The sequence below is a fragment of the Oncorhynchus mykiss genome, chromosome 1 (genome assembly GCF_057628025.1).
Source record: "Oncorhynchus mykiss isolate SJ-2025 chromosome 1, ASM5762802v1, whole genome shotgun sequence".
Classification (NCBI taxonomy): domain Eukaryota; kingdom Metazoa; phylum Chordata; class Actinopteri; order Salmoniformes; family Salmonidae; genus Oncorhynchus; species Oncorhynchus mykiss.
Window position 1 is genome coordinate 71,726,475 of NC_143022.1, and position 21,270 is coordinate 71,747,744.

General features: G+C 40.3%; 1 protein-coding gene across 1 annotated transcript in view; it reads right to left on the reverse strand.

Moving 5' to 3' along the window:
- Positions 1–8: 8 nt before the first annotated feature.
- LOC110527951 (uncharacterized) overlaps positions 9–21,270 on the reverse strand; it is a 55,879-nt gene continuing 34,617 nt past the window's right edge. Inside the window, exons 27-38 of the mRNA XM_021609614.3 lie at positions 20,935–21,006; positions 20,703–20,747; positions 20,485–20,535; positions 20,342–20,368; positions 20,097–20,183; positions 19,037–19,072; positions 17,858–17,911; positions 17,679–17,732; positions 17,222–17,257; positions 14,642–14,728; positions 6,246–6,284; positions 9–4,102 (exon numbers count right to left, since the gene is read on the reverse strand). Coding sequence (XP_021465289.3) covers positions 4,073–4,102; positions 6,246–6,284; positions 14,642–14,728; positions 17,222–17,257; positions 17,679–17,732; positions 17,858–17,911; positions 19,037–19,072; positions 20,097–20,183; positions 20,342–20,368; positions 20,485–20,535; positions 20,703–20,747; positions 20,935–21,006 — 618 coding nt within the window. The 3' untranslated portion in view covers positions 9–4,072. The remainder of the gene's footprint in view (positions 4,103–6,245; positions 6,285–14,641; positions 14,729–17,221; positions 17,258–17,678; positions 17,733–17,857; positions 17,912–19,036; positions 19,073–20,096; positions 20,184–20,341; positions 20,369–20,484; positions 20,536–20,702; positions 20,748–20,934; positions 21,007–21,270) is intronic.

The following is a 21,270-nucleotide window of genomic DNA, read 5'->3' on the forward strand; positions in this document are numbered from 1 at the left end:
TAATTCACTTTTTTTTTTAAATTTATTTTTATTGACAATGTTCTCAAAATGTATTGAACAGGGAAATAATGATTGGCAATCAGTGACAAAAGCTGCCATTTATGGTTTATAAAAACAGTTTCTGGAAGAAAGAAACAGCACCTTAGACAGCATAACTCTGTATTACATTTTTTTTACTGACGACTCACTTTGACTCTCAAGAAACAAAATGTTGACACCTCAATTCAATGTTCAAATGTTACATTTCATTCATTTTCAAGAGTCTGTAACAGCAGAGGAAATTACAAAAGGTCACTTAACTGACATAATTCCTAATTTTGTGCAGAAAATGGCATATCAAATAAATTCCCATAAGTATTTTGCTGAAACAGAACATAAGTTAGTAAAATGTCAAGGTTGCTGTCAAATAGTAAATAACACTTACAAACAAAAATATCAGCATGCAGATGGTTTTTACATCAAATGCATTGAAATAAATGCCCTCATATCCGTTCTCAGTTAGCTACTGAAACTGATTATCACACAAACTGGTTTTATAATATTATACATCTTGATTTCTACCTAGCACACTACATAGTAGATAGTTAAGAAAACAACTCAATGAATGTCAACGGCAGGTTAACTATAACGCAGTACTATATAACGGTCTTCTAAAATGGTTTCTATGACCATAACTATCTCTCTCCTAAACTGCTTTAAATACACATAATGGTGATGACATCAAGAAGTGATACATCCACTTAATACAAAACAGAATGCATTGATCATAGACTGGCATAAACATATCTGTAATGTCGACTAAAGTGATGAATCCAATAACGTTACAGTGGATACAACACCATTCCTCAAACAAATCTGTGTACTCTTCACATGAGAAGGCATTAACTGTAAATTGGCTTTGACTAAAATCAAGAATGAATTGAAGACATAATTGAAGGGTTTTTGTGAAGTGTTTTTCAGTAGAAACACACATATTCACAAAGGACCACATTTCGTGCTCAGGTCCAGAAATAACTTCACATGACCTATCATCAGTTACGTGTTTTTTCATGAGTGACATGTTCTAAGATATTATGTGTTAAATAGTTATATTTGAAGTATGCATAATTACATGAAGAGTACACTTCATATATAAATACAGTAAAAGATGAAGACAAAGTCAACTGGGAAATGTATACCAAGAAATATAATACAAACATGTAATAATTATGTCCAGAGAAGATATTGTAAAACTAAAGAGTACTGCCATTGTGCAAAATATCAGTGAGAAAAAGCAGAAATTAAATTCACACAAACTTTCAAAGATGACCGACCCTACAGTAAATGAACTAAGGTGAAATAGTGTTTTGAATACATTCTTACAAGAGAATGAATGATTCTTTGAATATAGCTACTATCTTCATAGGAGTACTCAGCTTAATAAAGGACTGTGGGCGGTAGTGTGACACATTTACTGGGGACGATGGTTTGAAAGATTTGAGGTGAACCAAATAATCTTATAATCAAATGAAAACCTTCAAAATGGCCTAATTGCACATCCATTATGTGTCATTGCACGAAAGCGCTCCACTAAATAAACATGTTTCCAGAATGATTTACATCCTTGGGAGGAAGGCTGCTTGTTTTAGCACCTTTGTTAAAGAAAACAATAAGGCAACACTTTACATTAATTTGAATTTACAGTAATTACTTTAATACAGTAACAGCACTTGACTTGATCCACTTTTATATAAAGGTCGTGTTATAGGAGCTGTTCGTGTGTAATTACATGTTAATTCAAATTCATAATCAATAGGGGCAGTGTAAAGCCTAATTCTCAGGCAAACATTCCAAACAAATTAACTATCAAAATGTTTTTTTTTATCAGAATGTTATCTAAAATGGTTAGATCCTTTTGCCTTTAGACTACATTTCTGTTACCAATTCGTGTCAGTAATGCTAGAGTGGTCTCAATCGTCCACCCCCACTGCCTGCCTAGGTCAATGTGGCCTTTATCAAATCTAAAGAACAACCACAATAACTGACCCTGGTTTGCAACACACAATTTTGGATATGAATATGGACTTGTGTTGTATTCACCACTTTGAATATTCAAATTATTATCGTATGTGCATTTTGATTTGAGGTGTGAGGAGGGTTAGAAGACAGTTGTCAATATGACATAAGGAATGCTTCTGTTGCGTTAAAACATAGTAAAAGGCACAAGATATCGTAGTCGTTGACAAGATGGACATATTGTCAGTTCAGTCTTCGGACTTCGTTTTCACACAAGAATGCTATGAAATTGTTGCTACATTTTTGGAAGAGAAAGTAATAAAATACCTTTACCTCAACTGCTCAAATCAAAATGAGTTTCACAAGGTCAAAATGTCATAGGCGACCTAAATAAGCAATTCATTGGATTTAAAATGGTTCTAAACGTCGGTTACCAGCTGTCCAATAGCTTCAAAACTGGTCTTGTGCCTCCAGCCATGACACGTCACACAATCCTAAACAAAATACCTTCAAAAACAGGGGTTCTTTCGTCAGTATGAAAGCATCATTTTTCATGACACAACATGTTTAGAGTAGCTGTATAATGTCAAAATTTGACATAAATATTTGCCCACGATAAAAATCTGCCTTCTTTATGGTTCATATTTTACTTCAAAGGTGACAAACAGTTACACCGAAGCCCACCGATTCATACAGACAGGATAAAGGTGTTGAACTAATTCCTGCTGAAATTAGCTGCCCAATTTGATTCATGATGACTTGCATTTAGTGTGGCATTCCTCAGGAATCTTATTTTAGGGTAAATTAGATTATGGTACTCTGGCTCTTACAAACTGATATGAATCAGGTTATTCCAGATTATAAACTGGGTGGTTTGAAAGCTGATTGGCTGAAAGCTGTGGTATATCAGACCGTATACCATGGGTATGACAAAACATGTATTTTTACTTCTCTAATTACATTGGTAACCATTTTATAATAGCAATAAGGCACCTTGGGGGTTTGTGGTATATGGCCAATATACCATAGCTAAGGGCTATGTCCAGGCGCTCCGCGTTGCGTGTGTGTGTGTGAGAACAGTCCTTAGCCATGGTATATTGGTCAAATACCACACCTCATCGGGCCTTATTGCTTAAATACTCATTAAAAGTTATCAGTATGACTGCAGACATGTATTATCTAAGACAGTCTAAAACAATAGAGTATCTATGTTGAGTAAAAACATTTTGGGATAAAATGAGAGGCTCCCATGTCACATCAATATAATATATATACAAGAACATGGAGTGAGCGCTTTAAAAAAATTGTGTGAACCCTCTCCTACTGTACACTACTTACTCTTACAGCATTGATATATGGTGAGTTTTACATCTCGGTGCAATAATGTGAATAAATGTAATATACGTCTATTAGACATGTATAAATGTATACCAACAAAATGCTGGTAATAAAGTTCTTCCTTGGGAACAGGTCAGGCCACATAGCTACATAAACAGTATGTTATATGCCTGCAACACCCAGGATATTAGAGAAGGCAGTGAGTTTGATATCAGGAATCATCAAAAGCATTTCCCTTTGTTTTTTGGTTTGTCTTGGAAACACATGAACACAGAGAGACTACATCTGTCTGTTCTGCGAGCTGCTCTGAATTCTTGAATCACAGTTGTTGGTGTCAAATAAAAAACAGGAAATTGTACACTATAAAAAGTGAATGTCTCACTTTCACACAGTGAATAAAGATCTACATCTCAAAGAAAAGCACATATCTCAAATAAATGCGTCTCTATCGCTTTGTGGCTTTGATGGCTTGTCCAACCCGAGGAGCCTTCAGCAAAGAACTGCAAAGGAAACTGAAATCCTTTTGTTTCGGAGTCTTATTGAAGTCAGTCTGCTCACTGCTGCGACTGGAGCCCCCCCCCCCCAATATTACTGCCTCTGTGTTCAGCCGGCTGGAAAATCTGTGAGTAAAATGACAACCCCAGGTGGGGTCAAAACTCAACGATATCTCCAAATGCCTTCAAGTTTCCATCCTGCAGCTTTGAGCGAAACGTTGTTGAGCAGATCTCTTGAACCTCTACTACTTGGCCAGTTGGAAAGGATTTTGACCCTTTCAAAGAAAAAGAGGTTTGTGTCAAGGGATAACTCTTTCCATACTAGCAATCTATAGTATATGCTTTTTACCATTCCTGTGTCGTTTATTGTATATGCCAGTTCAAAGAACTCACCTCAAACAGCACAATTCATGCTTTTTGGCACACACACACATTCAAGGTTACTACAAACCATGGCAGAGCAATGGAAATAGCAGACTTCAATGCACACTTAACACAATTCATGTGAAATGAAACATTGGCATGATACAACACTCCTAAAATGCATCCCCAGATCCCAAACTCTGCATGGTCTTCAATGAAAGGGATGCCATAAAAAAAGGTATATGTTATTTTTAAAGCACACAACTGTACTGTATGTACTATAAAAAAAATAGGTTTATTTCTGATTGTCATTTTGAACATATAAAAGTCAACAAACATTTAAATGTCAATTTGAACAGATTCTCAATGATTTCTCATGAACTTTGGGTGGAACCTATAACAAGGAGAGCAAGGCAGGGGAACATGGCACACGTTAGCATGAGGTATAAGAACCTGATGAAGACTTTATTAAAAGGTGGTAATCTCTTAATCTAGCTATACATTTCCAGGCAGATCAGAACACAAAGAGAGCTTCTTTTTTTTAAAAGTTTTACAATGAGCAGTGGCAATGGACCAACTCTACTCCAGTCCCCTTCATCCATCTCTTCAATACTGATTCATAAACACAGTTAGCAAGGGGGACGTAGGTCACTCCCTCTTAAAGTACAGCTGCAAATAACTAGTCTGGTATTTCTTAACAAGATCTTCATTGTCCATTAATAGCTTTCTTCATATAAATAGATGGATGCGTTACACTGGGCGTAGAGGCAATGTGGCAGCAGGATGCCTTAAAGGTCAGCAGCAATATTTCAGTCATCCAAGAGAAAGCTTGTTACATGGTTTTGTATCAATTTGATAAAGTTCTAACAAAAAAAGGCAAACAACTACAGTTAAATAGAGCCTGATAGTCAAAAAGCAGGATGATGTGGCCCCTTAGAGTTGGTTAAAAATATATATTTACAGATGACTTGGAGAAATTGAGGCCAGGTTATACGTGAAGCTATACCGTAGCTTAGAATGGTTGGCCATTCTGGCTGTGAAACTACTCAGCCAGTGAAAGAGCAGCAAATGCTAAGTATTTGTTCTCTGTTTCAAAATTGCTGTTTTGCTTAGGGGGAAACAACTAAAGCTTCAATTGGTCAGGCAATCTCAGTTGAAACCCCTTCATGAGATAAAATGTTTCCCTTTTAGAGACAACGACCAAATGTGCTAGTGTGGCATGCTGGATATTCAGGATACGTTATGGGTTTATGATAGCAGAACCCTAAACGGTTAAAAGAGGATGCGCCGAGAACCATGGGCATCTGTGCACCAGTGATTAAAATGGCTATACTGCACAGTGCAGACTAAATACAGTGCTGTCTGTCACCATGACGTGAGTTGTGTACATATTTAGACAGGAACATTTACGGGGCTGTAGGTTTTCATCATTTTGATCTCTACAAAGAGGGTTCAACTAAGATATTTTAAAAAGCCAACACTTCATCTTTCCAGCCCCACAACTCAGTGCAGCATGGTCACAACAAAACAAAACAACAGGATACAATAAGTTAATAGGCAATATCTGTTCACATTATGCACAAATATCATGCATATGTAGCCACATTATAATTTCTTCCTTATCCAAACATGTTGACATAATGCATAGCTATTAAATCCAATACATAAACATTATTACAAGTAATACAAATAAACACTCTGTACAAAGAACCTGGCATATTTTTATGATTTTCTTTTTTTTCTCGTCAGTATAAGAGAGCACATAAAAAGTACAAAAATAAATATTCTATGTACAATCACACATGCCACCCCGAAGTTATCGTTACTGCAAAGAGAAGGCAAAAAAAAACACACGTTAGTTCATGCAACGTTCATTGAGGATACAATGAACATGAATACAACTAAGCACTTATCTACAGTATTAATGAAGTAATGACAGATGATGTTGATTATACTGGCACGGGGATAATACAAAAGGCAGAACTACCAAGCACTTAATCAGCCCAAGATGCAGATAGTGTACATTCACAGCAGGATATCAACTCTTTCACTTACTTTATTCCAACACCCTGATACTGGTAAGCCATCATCCCCCTAAGGAAAGAAAGAGAGGGAGTGAGTCATAAACACTCTGAGGTAATGCTTTACATGAAAGGGATAGTTCACCCAAATGACAAAATTACATTTTATAGACAAAGTATGACAGCAATCCATGCTTTGGTTTAGTTTCTCCTCACACTCTTTCCACATGCTAACATGTTAGCATTTGTGGCACAAATCTCCCTTAAATCATGGGACCGATATTACAATTTTTCACACATCATATTCAAAATCTATAAGTGACTCTGTTGAGTTTCACAATCCATTTTAGATACTTTCGGAGGATTTGGACAAGATGCGCAGAAAATTACAATATTGGTCCCATGAGTTGAATGAGATTTGTGCCACAAATGCTAAAACGTTAGCATGTGGGAAGTGCCAACGCATGGATATACCAACGCATGGATTGCTGTCATACCTTCTCCATAGACCGCTGACAGGTTAAGGAAACCAATGTGTAATTTGGTCATTTGTGTGAATTATTCGTTTAAGTTGTTCTGACACAGACTAACTTAATATAAAGTGTTACTCAAACTGCTAAAACTGTAGAATGTGACTTTCTGTACAGTATAACCATGCAAACACGCAAACATGTACACAAAACACAATGCAATTTACTGTTGAATAAATACTATTGTGTGTGTATAATATTTATGCAATGTACTATGCATATTGTGTTAAAAAGCATCAACAACCAGCCAAACAACTAGTGGTACAGTAGTAGATGTGTATTTGTAAAAACATGACTCCATCGTCTGAATTAATTCAAAACTTTAGCAATAGGGTTTAAACACAGCCACTGGGCTGTTATTTTCTTTCATCTGGCATCTTCTATGAATGAATCAAACCGTCAACCTCTTTTTTTCTCTCCTTTTCAATACATAAACAAAACAGCGTAGAACTAAAATCATTGAGGAGGCCCTGTTTTTTTCCCCAAGAGAATCTTTCTCAATACAGTTCTGTTGCCCAAAATGGTAAAGGATAAGGTGGAGGGAAAAGGAGCCATGCGAGTGGTAGTGGAGAAGACAGGGATACAAATAAGAAAAGTATGGCTATTAACTTTCAAAAAGTATTTAAAGTCACTTAATGGGTCCTGGGTTACTATGATCGAGAACATTTATTCTGTCGCACACCACTAATTACTGTTGGTGTTCTGCTGCCCTTGCAAGAAAAAATACAATTCTCAGCAAATAAATGATTAGTTAGTTTAGTTTATCTAAACAGTAGTACATTTGTAGTTAACAGCTTGATCAACAGCTCCAAGTGTGTGCATGTCTACTCTGTAAATAAAGGCATTGCTCTTCTCAAATCAAATCAAATATTTGTCACATGCTTTGTAAACAACAGGTGTGGACTAACAGTGAAATGCTTAATTACGGGGCCTTTCCCAACAATGCAGAGAAAGACAATAGAGAAATAAAGGAAAGTAAAACACGTAATTATATACAGTATACCAGTACTGAGTCGATGAGCAGTGAGTGGTATGAGGTAATTGAGGTAGATATGTACATATAACTACGAATAAAGTAGCAGATAGTAAACAGTATTAGTAGCAGCAAATCAAAATCAAATTACATTTAATTTTATTGGTCGTGTACACATATTTTGTAGATGTTATTGCAGGTGCAGTGAAATGCTTATGTTTCTAGCTCCAACAGTGCAGTAATACCTAACAATACACACAAATCCAACACATTAAAAGAAAGGAATTAAGAAATATCTGAATGAGCAATGTCCGAGTCCGGAATATAAATATGTATATGATGCTGTGTATAGACAGTATATGAATATAAAAGGTGTGTACAGCAGTAGTTATATAGGATGAGCCTTGACTAGAATACAGTATATACATATGAAGTGGGTAAAACAGTATGTAAACATTATTAAAGTTACCCGTGTTCAATCACTATGTACCAGAGGTCGACCGATTAATCGGAATGGCCGATTAATTAGGGCCGATTTCAAGTTTTCATAACAATCGGAAATCGGTCATTTTGGACGCCGTTTTTGCAGTTTTTTAATTATTATGTTTTTACACCTTTATTTCATCTTTACTTAACTAGGCAAGTCAGTTAAGAACGGCCTAGGAACGGTGGGTTAACTGCCTTGTTCAGGGGCAGAATGACAGATTTTTATCTTGTCAGCTCAGGGATTCAATCTTGCAACCTTACGGTTAACTAGTTCAACGCTCTAACCACCTGCCTCTCATTGCACTCCACGAGGAGCCTGCCTGTTACGCAAATGCAGTAAGAAGCCAAGGTAAGTTGCTAGCTAGCATTAAACTTAATCAATCATAATCACTAGTTATAACTACACATGGTTGATGATATTACTAGTTTATCTAGCGTGTCCTGCGTTGCATATAATTGATGCAGTGCACATTCGCGAAAAAGGACTGTCGTTGCTCCAACGTGTACCTAACCATAAACACCAATGCATTTCTTAAAATCAATACACAGAAGTATATATTTTTAAACCTGCATATTTAGCTTAAAGAAATCCAAGTTAGCAGGCAATATTAACCAGGTGAAATTGTGTCACTTCTCTTGTGTTCATTGCACGCAGAGTCAGGGTATATGCAACAGTTTGGGCCGCCTGGCTCATTGCGAACTAATTTGCCAGAATTTTACGTAATTATGACATTGAAGGTTGTGCAATGTAACAGGAATATTTAGACTGATGGATGCCACCCGTTAGATAAAATAGGGAACGGTTCCGTATTTCACTGAAAGAATAAACGTCTTGTTTTCGAGATAATAGTTTCCAGAATCGACCATTTTAATGACCTAAGGCTCGTATTTCTCTGTGTTTTTATGTTATAATTAAGTCTATGATTTGATAGAGCAGTCTGACTGAGCGATGGTAGGCACCAGCAGGCTCATAAGCATTCATTCAAACAGCACTTAAGTAAGTTTTGCCAGCAGCTCTGCTGTTTATGACTTCAAGCCTATCAACTCCCGAGATTAGGCTGGTGTAATCAATGTTAAATGGCTTGCTAGTTAGCGGGGTGCGCGCTAATAGCGTTTCAAACGTCACTCGCTCTGAGACTTGGAGTAGTTGTTCCCCTTGCTCTGCATGGGTAATGCTGCTTCGAGGGTGGCTGTTGTCGATGTGTTCCTGGTTCGAGCCCAGGAGCGAGGAGAGGTACGGAAGCTATACTGTTACACTGGCAATACTAAAGTGCCTATAAGAACATCCAATAGTCAAAGGTTAATGAAATACAAATGGTATAGAGAGAAATAGTCCTACAATTCCTATAATAACTACAACCTAAATCTTCTTACCTGGGAATATTGAAGACTTATGTTAAAAGGAACCACCAGCTTTCATATGTTATCATGTTCTGAGCAAGGAACTTAAATGTTAGCTTTCTTACATGGCACATATTGCACTTTTACTTTCTTCTCCAACACTTTGTTTTTGCATTATTTAAACCAAATTGAACGTTTCATTATTTATTTGAGGCTAAATTGATTTATTGATGTATTATTTTAAGTTAAAATAAGTGTACATTCAGTATTGTTGTAATTGTCATTATTACAAATACATTTAAAAAAATCGGCATCTGCTTTTTTTTGTCCTCCAATAATCGGTATCGGCGTTGAAAAATCATAATCTACATAGGGCAGCAGTCTCTAAGGTGTAGGGTTGAGTACCGGGTGGTAGCCGGCTAGTAACAGTGACTAGGTTTAGGACAGGGCGGAGGCCGGGTAGTGGTGACTATTTAACAGTCTGATGGCTTGAAGATAGAAACTGTTTTTCAGTCTCTTGGATCCAATTTTGATGCACGTGCACTGTTTCCGCCTTCTAGATGGTAACGTGGTGAACAGGCCGTGGCTAGGGTGTCTGAGGTTCTTGATGATCTTCTTGGCCTTCCTGTGACACAGGGTGCTGTAGATGTCGTGGAGGGCAGGCAGTGTGCCCCCGGTGATGCATTGGGCTGACCACCTTCTGGAGAGCCCTGTGGTTTTGGACAGTGCAATTGCTGTATCAGGCAGTGATACAGCCCGACAGGATGCTCTCAACGTTGCATCTGTAGAAGTTTGTGAGGGTCTTTAGGGGCCAAGACGAATTTCTTCAGCCTCCTGTTGTTGAAGAGGCGCTTGTGCGGCTTCTTCCCCACACTGTCTGTGTGGATGGACCATTTCAGATTGTCAGTGATAGTGCCCGCCAAGGAACTTGAAGCTTTTCACCCTCTTCCCGTCAATGTGGATGGGGATGTACTCTCTCAGTTGTCTCCTGAAGTACACTATAGTGTCGTCTGCAAACTTGATGACTGAGTGGGTCTAGGGTGTTAGGTAAGGTTATATGATCCGCAACTATCCTCTCAAAGCATTTCATGATGACAGAAGTGAGTGCTACGGGGCATTTAGTTCAGTTACCTTCGTTTTCTTTGGTACAGGAACAATGGTGGACATCTTGAAGCAAGTGGGGACAACAGACTAGGATAGGGAGAGATTTAATATGTCCATAAACCCTCCAGCCAGCTGGTCTGAACATACTCTGAGGATATGACTTGGGATGCCGTCTGGGCAGGCAGCCCTGCGAGGGTTAACATGCTTAAATGTCTTGCTATAATGGCGGCCACGGCGAAGACAGCTCACAGTCGGTGGCGGTACTGGGTTTTCCTCGAAGCAACGAAGAAGGTGTTTAGGTTGACCGGGAGCATGGCAATAGTCTCCGCTACATGGCTGGCTTTGTTTGAGTATGTGAAAAATCTAAAAAGTTTGTGCAAAAAGGGTCATGCAGATAGCCCGGGTAGCTATTTGGTTAACTATTTAACTGACTATTTAGCAGTCTTATGTCTTGGGGGTAGAAGCAGTTCAAGGTTCTACCAGGATTGGTTCCAGACTTGATGCATCGGTACCGCTTGCCGTGCAGTAGGAGAGAGAACAGTCTATGGCGTGCTGGGAGTCTTTGACAATTTTTAGGGCCTTCCTCTAACAAAGCCTGGTATAGAGGTTCTGGATGTCAGGGAGCTCAGCCCCAGTGATGTACTGGGCAGTACGCACTACCCTCTGTAGCACCTTGCGGTCGGATGCCAAGCAGTTGCCATACCAAGAGGTGATGCAGCCAGTCAAGAAGCTCTCAATGGTGCAGCTGTATAACTTTTTGACGATCGGAGGACCCATGCCAACTCTTTTCAGAGTCCTAATGGGGAAGAAGCATTGTCGTGCCCTCTTTACGACTATGTCAGTGTTTTTGGACCATAATAGATCCTTAGTGATGTGGACAACGAGGAACTTGAAGCTCTCAACCCACTCCATTACAGCCCTGTCGATGTGAATGCGGCGTGCGCAGCTCTCCGTTTCACTCTCTGACGTCAACCCTATAGGCGAGGGGGTGGGCAACTCCAATCCTCGGGGGCCTGATTGGTGTCACACTTTTTCTCCATCCCTAGCAAACACAGCTGATTAATCAAATTGCATTCTAAACTGAAGATCATGATTATGTTATTATTGGAGTCAGGTGTGTTAGCTGGGGCAAAACTGTGACACCAATCAGGGCCCTGAGGACTGGAATTGCCCACCCCACCTATAGGCTGTCTCATCGTCGTTTGTGATCAGGCCTACCACCGTGGTCGGCAAACTTAATGATGGTGTTGGAGGAGTGCGCCCCACGCAGTCGTGAGTGAACAGAGTACAGAAGGGGACTAAGCACGCACCCCTTAGGGGCCCCCGTGTTAAGGGTCAGCTTGCCGGATGTGTTGTTGCCTACCGTCACCACTTGGGGGCGTCCCGTCAGGAAATCCAGGATCTGGTTGCAGATGGAGGTGTTCAGTCCCAGGGTTCTTACCGTGGTGATGAGCTTTGAGGGCACTATGGTGTTGAACACTGAGCTGTAGTCAATGAACAGCAATCTCACGTAGGTGTTTTTCATTTGTGCAAGTGGGAAAGGGCAGTGTGGAGTGCAATAGAGATTGTGTCATCTGTTGATCTGTTGGGGCAGTACGTGAATTGGAGTGAGTCCAAGGTGTCTGGGTGTTGTTGATGTGAGCCATGACCAGCCTTTCAAATCCGTTCATGGCTATAGATAAGAGTGCTACGGGGCGATAGTCATTTAGACAGGTTACCTTGGCGTTCTCAGGCACAGGGACTATGGTGGTCTGCTTGAAACATGAAGGCATTACAGACTGAGTCAGAAAGAAGTGAACATGTCAGTGAAGACACCTGCCAGCTGGTCCGTCTAGCTCGTAATGTAGGTTGGCATCACTGGGAAGCTCATGGCTAGATTTCCCTTTGTAATCCGTGATAGTTTGCAAGCCTTGCCACATTCGACGAGCGCCAGAGCCTGTGTAGTAGGATTGATCTTAGTCCTGTATTGATGCTATGCCCGTTTGATATTTCGTCGGAGGGCGTAGTGGGATTTCTTATAATTGTCCGGGTTAGTGTCCCGCACCTTGAAAGCGGCAGCTCTAACCTTTTGCTCAGTGCAGATTTTGCCTGTAATCCATGGTTTCTGGTTGGGATATGTACATATGGTCACTGTGGGGACGATGTCGTCGATGCACTTATTAATGAAGCCTGTGACTGATGTTGTAAACTCCTGAATGCATATGAATGAATCCCAGAACATATTCCAGTCTATGCTAGAGAAACTGTCTTGTAGCTTAGCATCCCCTTCATCTGACCACTTCCGTATTTAGCGCATCACTGGTACTTCCTGTTTGAATTTTTGCTTGTAAGCACGAAGGAGGATAGAGTTATGATCAGATTTTCCAAATGGGGGGCGAGGGAGAGCTGTGTGTGGAGTAAAGGTCATCAAGAGTTTTATCACCCTGTAGTTGTAAAGGTGACTTTCTGGTAGAAATGAGGTACGACAGATTTCAGTATTCCTGCATTAAAATAACAGCCACTAGGAGTGCCACATCTGGATGAGCATTAAGGCACCATACAGCTCGTTGAGTACGGTCTTAGTGCCAGCATCGGTTTCTGGTGGTAAATAGACAGCTATGGAAAATATAGATTAAAAATATCTTGGTAAATAATAAAGTCTACAGCTTATCATGAGGTATTCTAATTCATGCGAGCAGAATCTCGAGATTTCCTTAATATTAGAGATCGAGCTTCAGCTGTCGATAACAAAGCAACAGCTGTTCTGTCCTGCCGATGCATAGAAAAACCAGCTAGATGTATATTATCCATGTCCTTGTTCAGCCAAATTTCAGAGGAACATAGGATATTACAGTTCTTCAGGTCTTGTTGATAGGATAGTCTCGAATGGAGCTTGTCCAGTTTGTCCAGTGACTGTACATTCGCCAATAGAACAGAGGTTTATTTACTCGCCGTCGTAGGTTCATTAGGTTGCCCACACGTCGTCCTCTATATCGCCGTCTCTTTCTTTTCCAAGTGTCAGGGATTAGGGCCTGGTTCGGGGTCAGCAGTATGTCCTGCGCTGCCAACTCGTTGAAGTAGAAATCTTCATCTAAATTGAGGTTAACTGTTCGGATGTCCGAAAGCTTTTTTCGGTCATAGGAGACGATGGTGGAAACATTGTGTACAAAAAAAGTTAAGATCAGCGAAAACCCCCCCCACAAAATAGCAGAATTGGTCAGTAACCCGTAAAACAGCCTTTATTTGTAAAAAATATGTTTACATAACTAACAGTACTATTGTGTTAGTTCAATGTAATGCTCAGGCAGCCCTATTATATTAGATCTTACTTATGCCTAAAGTAAAGTGAATAAGAAAATGTATGGAATTGTTAAGGGGTGGTTAGAAAAGCCAAGGCATGCTGGATAGGGAAGGGAGAGAGGAAGCATACCACAGGACAAGGGGCATCCAGCCCGTCCAGGCCAGGTAGGCCCGGTTCACCCTTTTCTCCTTTAAAGCCTCGGAAACCCTGTTTGTGAAATCAACCTTGTAAACATCTGGACATTGCCCCTCCTTTACCGGCATTATACCCTGCTGGCTGATGAGAGGACCTCCGTTCGCAGACCGAAGCCTGTAGCTACAGGCACACCTAAACATGCAGGCGGCCTGGGACTGACAGGAACAGACTCACTGGAGTAAGTGGGCCATGTTTCTGTTAGTCTTACCCTTGAAAAGAAAACCCCCTCAGATGGTTCATGGTCGCTGGTCCTGGGGTGATTATTCATTCTTAACCAATAATCATCCAGTCATTCAATGAATACCAAATCATTATCACGAATGCAGTTTGTATCTCTGGATTAATACTGTAGGAGACGCTTGGACCAAAACCACTTCAGGGTCTATTAGAGTCGGTTAAGAGGCAAAAGGAAGTCAAGATCAGAACACAGAGACTCCTGATTGTCAGTGCAGGTTATGTGGTATTCTGAGGGTCGCTCCTTCTTTTTGCCACCTGGCTTGCACATTGAACGCAGGACATACCAATGGACAGGGGGCATCTAATCCGGGTGCTCCTTGGTCCCCCTTATCCCCTTTAGTTCCCCTGTTGCCTTTCTTGCCCCTCTCTCCCTGCAAACAACAGTGCATTACAAGAGACAGTCTTTAGTTCCTCCTGGCTGGCTCGCCCACACAGTAAGCAAATATGTTTGCTTTTTGAAATCATGAAGCTTGTATTCTTACCTAAGGAATTTAGACATTTTACAGATAATTGAAGACCATAAAAGTAAGGATGATGTGCTTTTTTGGGGTTTACGAAGAAGAGTACTGAAGTTTAAGAATGTAGTGGTGGGGAAAGTAAGTGGAGGAAGTTAGGGAGTAGGGATACAGGCCAATGCTATTGGTGAGCGGGTTCCTTTAGTGCCTGAGATAACCCTCACAGACTTGTTGCAGGGATAGAAACACTTCATTGATTAATAAAAAAAAAATATATATATATATTTTTTACCTTTATTTAACTAGGCAAGTCAGTTCAGAACAAATTATTATTTTGATTCATCAACTACTACAGGATATTACAAGGGTATCACTAGCCCTAACAACATAACATTCATGAGCCATACAGTGGAAAAGTATGCTGTTGTTTGTGTACACTAAAAGGTGGCTGGACTGGCTACTAGCTGGCTACAAGTAAACAAGCCACTTACAGTATCTTCAAAAGCTAATATTTTTCCTTTACTGCTGAATTTGCAGTTATATAATGGACGTGAAGGGCTACAGTACTTACACGCGGAATTGTTACATTATGCACCTACAGCCTATATCAGGTTGATCTATTGGATCGTGCCTCCATGAGAATGTGTAATTTACGATAAATTCAGAGGCTAGTACTTATTGTATTATATTTTCCAACCAAGGCAAACCTTGTCAAATATTATAGATATTATATGTGGGTATATGTATAAAACCTGACCACATTATTATTCAAACATCCGCTCAGCAAGATCAAGGCCTTTGAAGGGGTTGGATTAGGGGCTAGACGAGTTTATCAAGAAGGAATTGGAATTGGAAGGATAATAAATCCTGGCCAACATATAATGCTCTCACAACGTTGCCCGAAAACCATCAACCTTGGCTAACGTTGTGGCAACATTGTGAGAACATTACTTGTCAGCCAAGTGAAAGGAAATTACAGGCAGGCTTGCGGGGAAGGTAAGTGGTAAGAGGAGGAGGAGTAGGAAGAAGATTAACCCGGGACTACGACATTAGAATGCAGGAGGAGCAGGTTGCCAGGGTGTGTGAGAGGGAGAGAGAGGGCAACACGACCCGGCAAAAAGAGCCGCGGGAAATAGAGCAGGGTGGAGGGGAGGAAAAGGGGATAGGAAGACCTGCGGAAACAAAGGAAGACAGGACAAGAGTAAAAACAGCACCACGATCCCAAAACTGGCCACAGCACCTCCAACTGGTGTAGCAAAATACCTCACAATATCAATCTCTTTCCCCTTCTTTACACCCCATTTGAGCAGCAAATACATTTGATCCACAGATAGGAAGTAGCCATAACTGTCAATGTCAAATATTTCCTGCTGACATGAACCCAGTTGGAAGTGCTGAGAGGGTCAATGACATGTTGTGACTTTTAAGGTGGGAGTCAGAATATTAAGTCAGATGTTAATAGGAAGGAAGGAAACATTCTCCAAGGGGAAGGGGGGGCATGGGAATATGAACCAAATAATCTATAATACATTGGTAGATTTCTTTTTTTGCAGTGGCTATTTTACAAAATGGGAGTGTAGCATTATGTGATTACTTTAAGAACAACATTTTCAGATACGACAGTACAAGGTAACCTTAGGTCGGACAATGTAAAAGAGAACACCCTTTTGACTTGTCTTCAAAGTAAACAGCATGTAATTTTCTAAGGTCTTTGATGTGTCCATTCACATGTTCCAGTCCTCTCATTATCAAGTACAAACATCTTCAATCTCTTTTGATCCCCTGTCTCAATTTATACTACCTCAGTCATATTTGCATATTTTAACTAGATGAATTGAACTCTGAGGTAAAAAGGCCACTGCAAAACAAATACATTCACCTCAGAAAGGCAAAGGACATATGAATATCATTTTTTCAAACATCACCAAAATCACAATTGAAGGACACTCATCATTGGCTATTTTGGACACATTTTTCAGAAGATGAGGTTATTGATATTTAAATAACATTTTGATTCAGATTCGCCTACTTAAGAGAGCCTTTGAATCCACCATGGTCCTGCTCATATTACCTAATACAGGCCCACCATGCTTTTAAGAATAACAAACTTGACATCCCAATGGGCTTGCAAATGATTGATTGATGATGAACTATTACCAAAAAGACAAATGAAAAATGACAATAGTCTTTTTGATTAGTACTTTTCAATGAAGAATACCTTCACTCATTTTGGTTGGGAGTATATCTAGTGTTGAGTGAAGTAGGAGCATGGAGGATCAGAAGCCATTTGAAATCCCATAGTTTATCAGAAGTACTAATTAGCAGAGAACATGTTATTGTCCTCTGGTTAGAAGCACATTGTACTCCAAGAGAGCAGTACAAGCAAATAATTATCAGCTGTTATCTTACCCGGTTCCCTTTGAATCCTTGTGGTCCTACTAAACCCTGAGAAGAGGAAGTTAAACACAATATGATTTCCTGTGCAAGCATTGAGAGACATTGCCTTGAGTAATAGCTTTGTAAGTGAAGTAAGTAGTCTTGCAGGAGCCGATCTCTCGTGAGAGGAAGCGTGATGTACAAGTACACCCCCCGGACAGAACGCTATCGCAGGGCCTTACCCCCAATCTATCTCCTTAGTGACACATTGGATCCCATTTTTACAGTATTTGGTATGACTCGCCCAGGGATCGGACTCCCAACCCTCAAATCTCAGGGCGGACACGCTAACCACAAAGCCACTGATTTGGTAATAGCTAAACTAACTAAAGATGCTATGCTCCAAATTGCTCATTCAACGTTGATTGTAAATGCAATAATGTATTTATTTGATATTCTTGATACTTAGGTAATTGGACAAACTACTTACAGGGATGCCTTGAGGCCCAATTGGTCCTGGGACTCCTGAATCTCCCTTGTAACCCTGAATTGATAGAAAAATAACAGTATAAATCATTCATCTCAAATAGATAAATAAGCTCTGTTATGACTGATAGCTCTTATGTGGTGTGTGTGTGCTACTTTAGTGTGTGTGTTGTAAGTACTCACTCTATCTCCCTTCAGTCCTGCTGGCCCTGCCACACCAACTGGTCCTATCAGGCCCTTTAAGTTTAAGGACAAGATGACAATCAGTGAATGCAGACATTACAATGGGAGGATATCCAAAGGAAAGAGATTATTGCATTTCCGTCAATAGATCAACAAGCTTTCTGGAGCCCTTACGTGCCAAAAGAGGAGTTAACCAATTCTGTTTATGTTAGTCATGATTAAATAATAGCCTATTGATTGATTAGGTAGTGGTGTTCTCTAGGTTACCCCACTGTGCATGTTACACCAAGCTTGTTGAGCTAAAGAATGAACAGTAACAAAAAAGGAGAAAAATATGATTAGTAAAAGAGGTCAGCTGCAGCTCTCTCTCTCCCTGTGGAAGTCAGGATTCGACAGGAGGACCTTGCATCTCAGGCAGATACTACAGCATGTACAGATAGTTCAGCATGTACAGCATTTTGCATGACAGAGCCATACTGCCATACCGTCCTGTATACATATCAACATGCAGCATGAGCATCCCAGCATGCTCTCCTGGTAGGACAATCACAATGCCAGTTCAAAGCATTTCATTGCTGGCATATGATCATAGGAGATTTACAACGGTATGTTTTGAAGATTTGCAATGGCATGGACTCGGACCCTCAGTTTGTCATGACTTTATGCAAGTAGGCTGAATCTTGAGGTCTGATTTCGGAACTCAAATGTCCTTATAGATCTTCCGTTGACGTCAACACATGATTTACGCAAAAGTCTGGGTTACCCATGCACATCTCAAGTTAGGATTCAGGCTGTAATGAACAAGTGGGACTAATTCTTGCCATTTACTACTTCAAAACATATACGCACTGAGAGGAGAAACATCAAAGGGCCCATTTTAGGACCATGACACGTTCCAATGCCAGACAGACATGGGACACAGTCATGTGAACATCGTCCCTATGCCAGAGCAATCCTCAAAAAATGCCTAAAAACAGAACTGTTCTCTCTGCAGACAACCAGACAGACTGCAAGACAGGACAGACAGGACAAGCATGTAGGAAAGGCAAGCAGACAGACAGACAGACAGACAAGACACCAGCGCACAGACATGCAAATAAGCCATGGGGGGAGCAGAGGAGGGGAGGTGGGGTAGGGGAGGAATGTGTGTTGGGTGGGTACAGGACTTGCGCCACTCACCACTGGACCAGGCCTGCCGTCTAAACCATGAGCCCCCTGGACAGTGTGTAAACATTTAGAGAGCAGAGATGGAGAGATGGAAGGTAGGTGACGGGGGAGAAGGGGAGGAGGAGGTGTGGAGGGGGGAGAGGGTAAGGGGTGAGTGAGTGAAGCAGTGATTCGTGACTCAAAAACACATCCAGTTGTTGATGAAGGGTGATTGTGTTGTGATGATGTGAGAAACAGTTACTCCTTTTATAGGTGCAGTTGATTATCACTGTCAAATAATTAAGTCCTGACATTTGATAAAATTGTGTTTTTCAGAAACATAAGCATGGTTCAACTTCTTTCTATGGTTGATGTCCATATAGAAAGCAGTTTGAAGTGTGAAGAGTTAAGTGTCTATGATGATTTGCAAATGTCATGTCTTGTACCAACATTGATTAGCATATACATAATATCCCTCATCATTTCCATATAAAAGGAGTTACTGAGACATTGACGATGTGACTAGAACATGTACTGAATATCAACGACCTTTGACCAATGACCTTTGACTCCCAAGAAGTAAACCAGAAGTAAGGAAGAGACCCCCAGTGATTCATATCAAACCTATTCCTTAACATGCAATTAAATATAGAACTAAAAGACTACATTTACAGAATTCCAGAGAGATTATCAGAAAACTAAACAAAAGTTGGCATAATGAAGAAAATGATTAACTCTTTCCATCTAATAATAATAATTATTGAGTTATCTAAAAAAAAAATTGACAATGGTAATGTATATTGTAAATGACATGTTTTAGTTTTCATATTAGTGATTTTATTGCCCTTATATACTGCAGCAACCATCCATCCATGCACTTTGAAAACATTAATGCAACCATTGAGCAATCAAACCATCATTGGTTAGGCCTAGTTATAACGTGACATGACAACATCAGAACAGTCATGCTGCCTGGTTCTAAGACACAAAAGCCTGAACAAAGAGTACACCCACTCTACTTTGGTTTCCAGGAGTCAAAATACAACTTATAATGGCAAAATGGTCAAAGAGATGGTCAAATTGGTGTACTTACAGGAAGCCCAAGATGACCTCTGTCCCCTTTATCGCCTTTCGAACCAGATGCTCCCTTCTCTCCCCGTATGCCTATGCCTGGCTCCCCCTAAAAGAGGCACAGAAAATACATTATTCACGTTTACTACATAGGCATTACACCAACGTACTAAAACCACTGATTTGAGAGAGTACTGACAACTACAGTATCAAAGGATTCTGGAGGTACAGTAAGACATTACAGAGGCTACCACAATCAACTCTTACCTTTGGCCCTCCTAGTCCTTCAGGTCCCTGAGGGGTAAAAGAAACAATTCCAGTTATGTCAATCACTTTATGTAAATATGGCATATTATCAGGAGGTTTAATAGATATTTCTGAGGGCTTATATTGCCTAATAGTGTACTCACCGCAGGGCCAACTGGTCCTTGGGGTCCTGGAGGACCTGGAGGCCCGTATACCTAAAGACATAGTAAGATCAGATCAGGTAACGTCATCAATGCATACACTTCCTCATTAGTGGGTTCACTCAAAAATCACGTCCTCTGAATCTGACCCCTCTCAAGTTCACTCAAACACGCACGGGTCATTAAAAACAATGAGATACACAGTGGAGGGGAGCCCTTACCATGTCTGACATTCCTCCCTTATCTCCAGACTCACCCTTCTGACCCTGAAGCATCAAGTCACATGAATACAAGGTTAACATAGGCTACTCGCATGAATAAAACACAGCTGTACACCCAATCAGCACTGTACAGATGGCTAGTATTGCGAACAGTATTTCGCTGCTACCCAATGCCAGGTCAGACACTGCATACTGTATACTCAGATGCAGTCTGAGGGGCACCATTGCGTACCATTGCGCCTGGTAATCCAATGGAACCAGGAGGCCCAGAAACCCCCTTTTCACCAGTAGGGCCATCTAAACCCTACAGAACAAGGAAAGGGGTGATAGTGATTCAAATGTTGTCAGTGTGTTCAAATCAGGGATTGGTTTTGGTTAATTTCCATATCAGAGTGTAAATTAATACAAAATAGATTATTACATTTTTTAAATCAGATGTTAAAAGTTAACATTAATCTTGAATGTGCCAAAACCGTTGACCAAATATATCACATACAGTTTTTTAGTTTTGTCTGGTTACCTCCAGATTCTGGCTGTAAGGGCATGAAACTGCCGGTAATGAGAGACG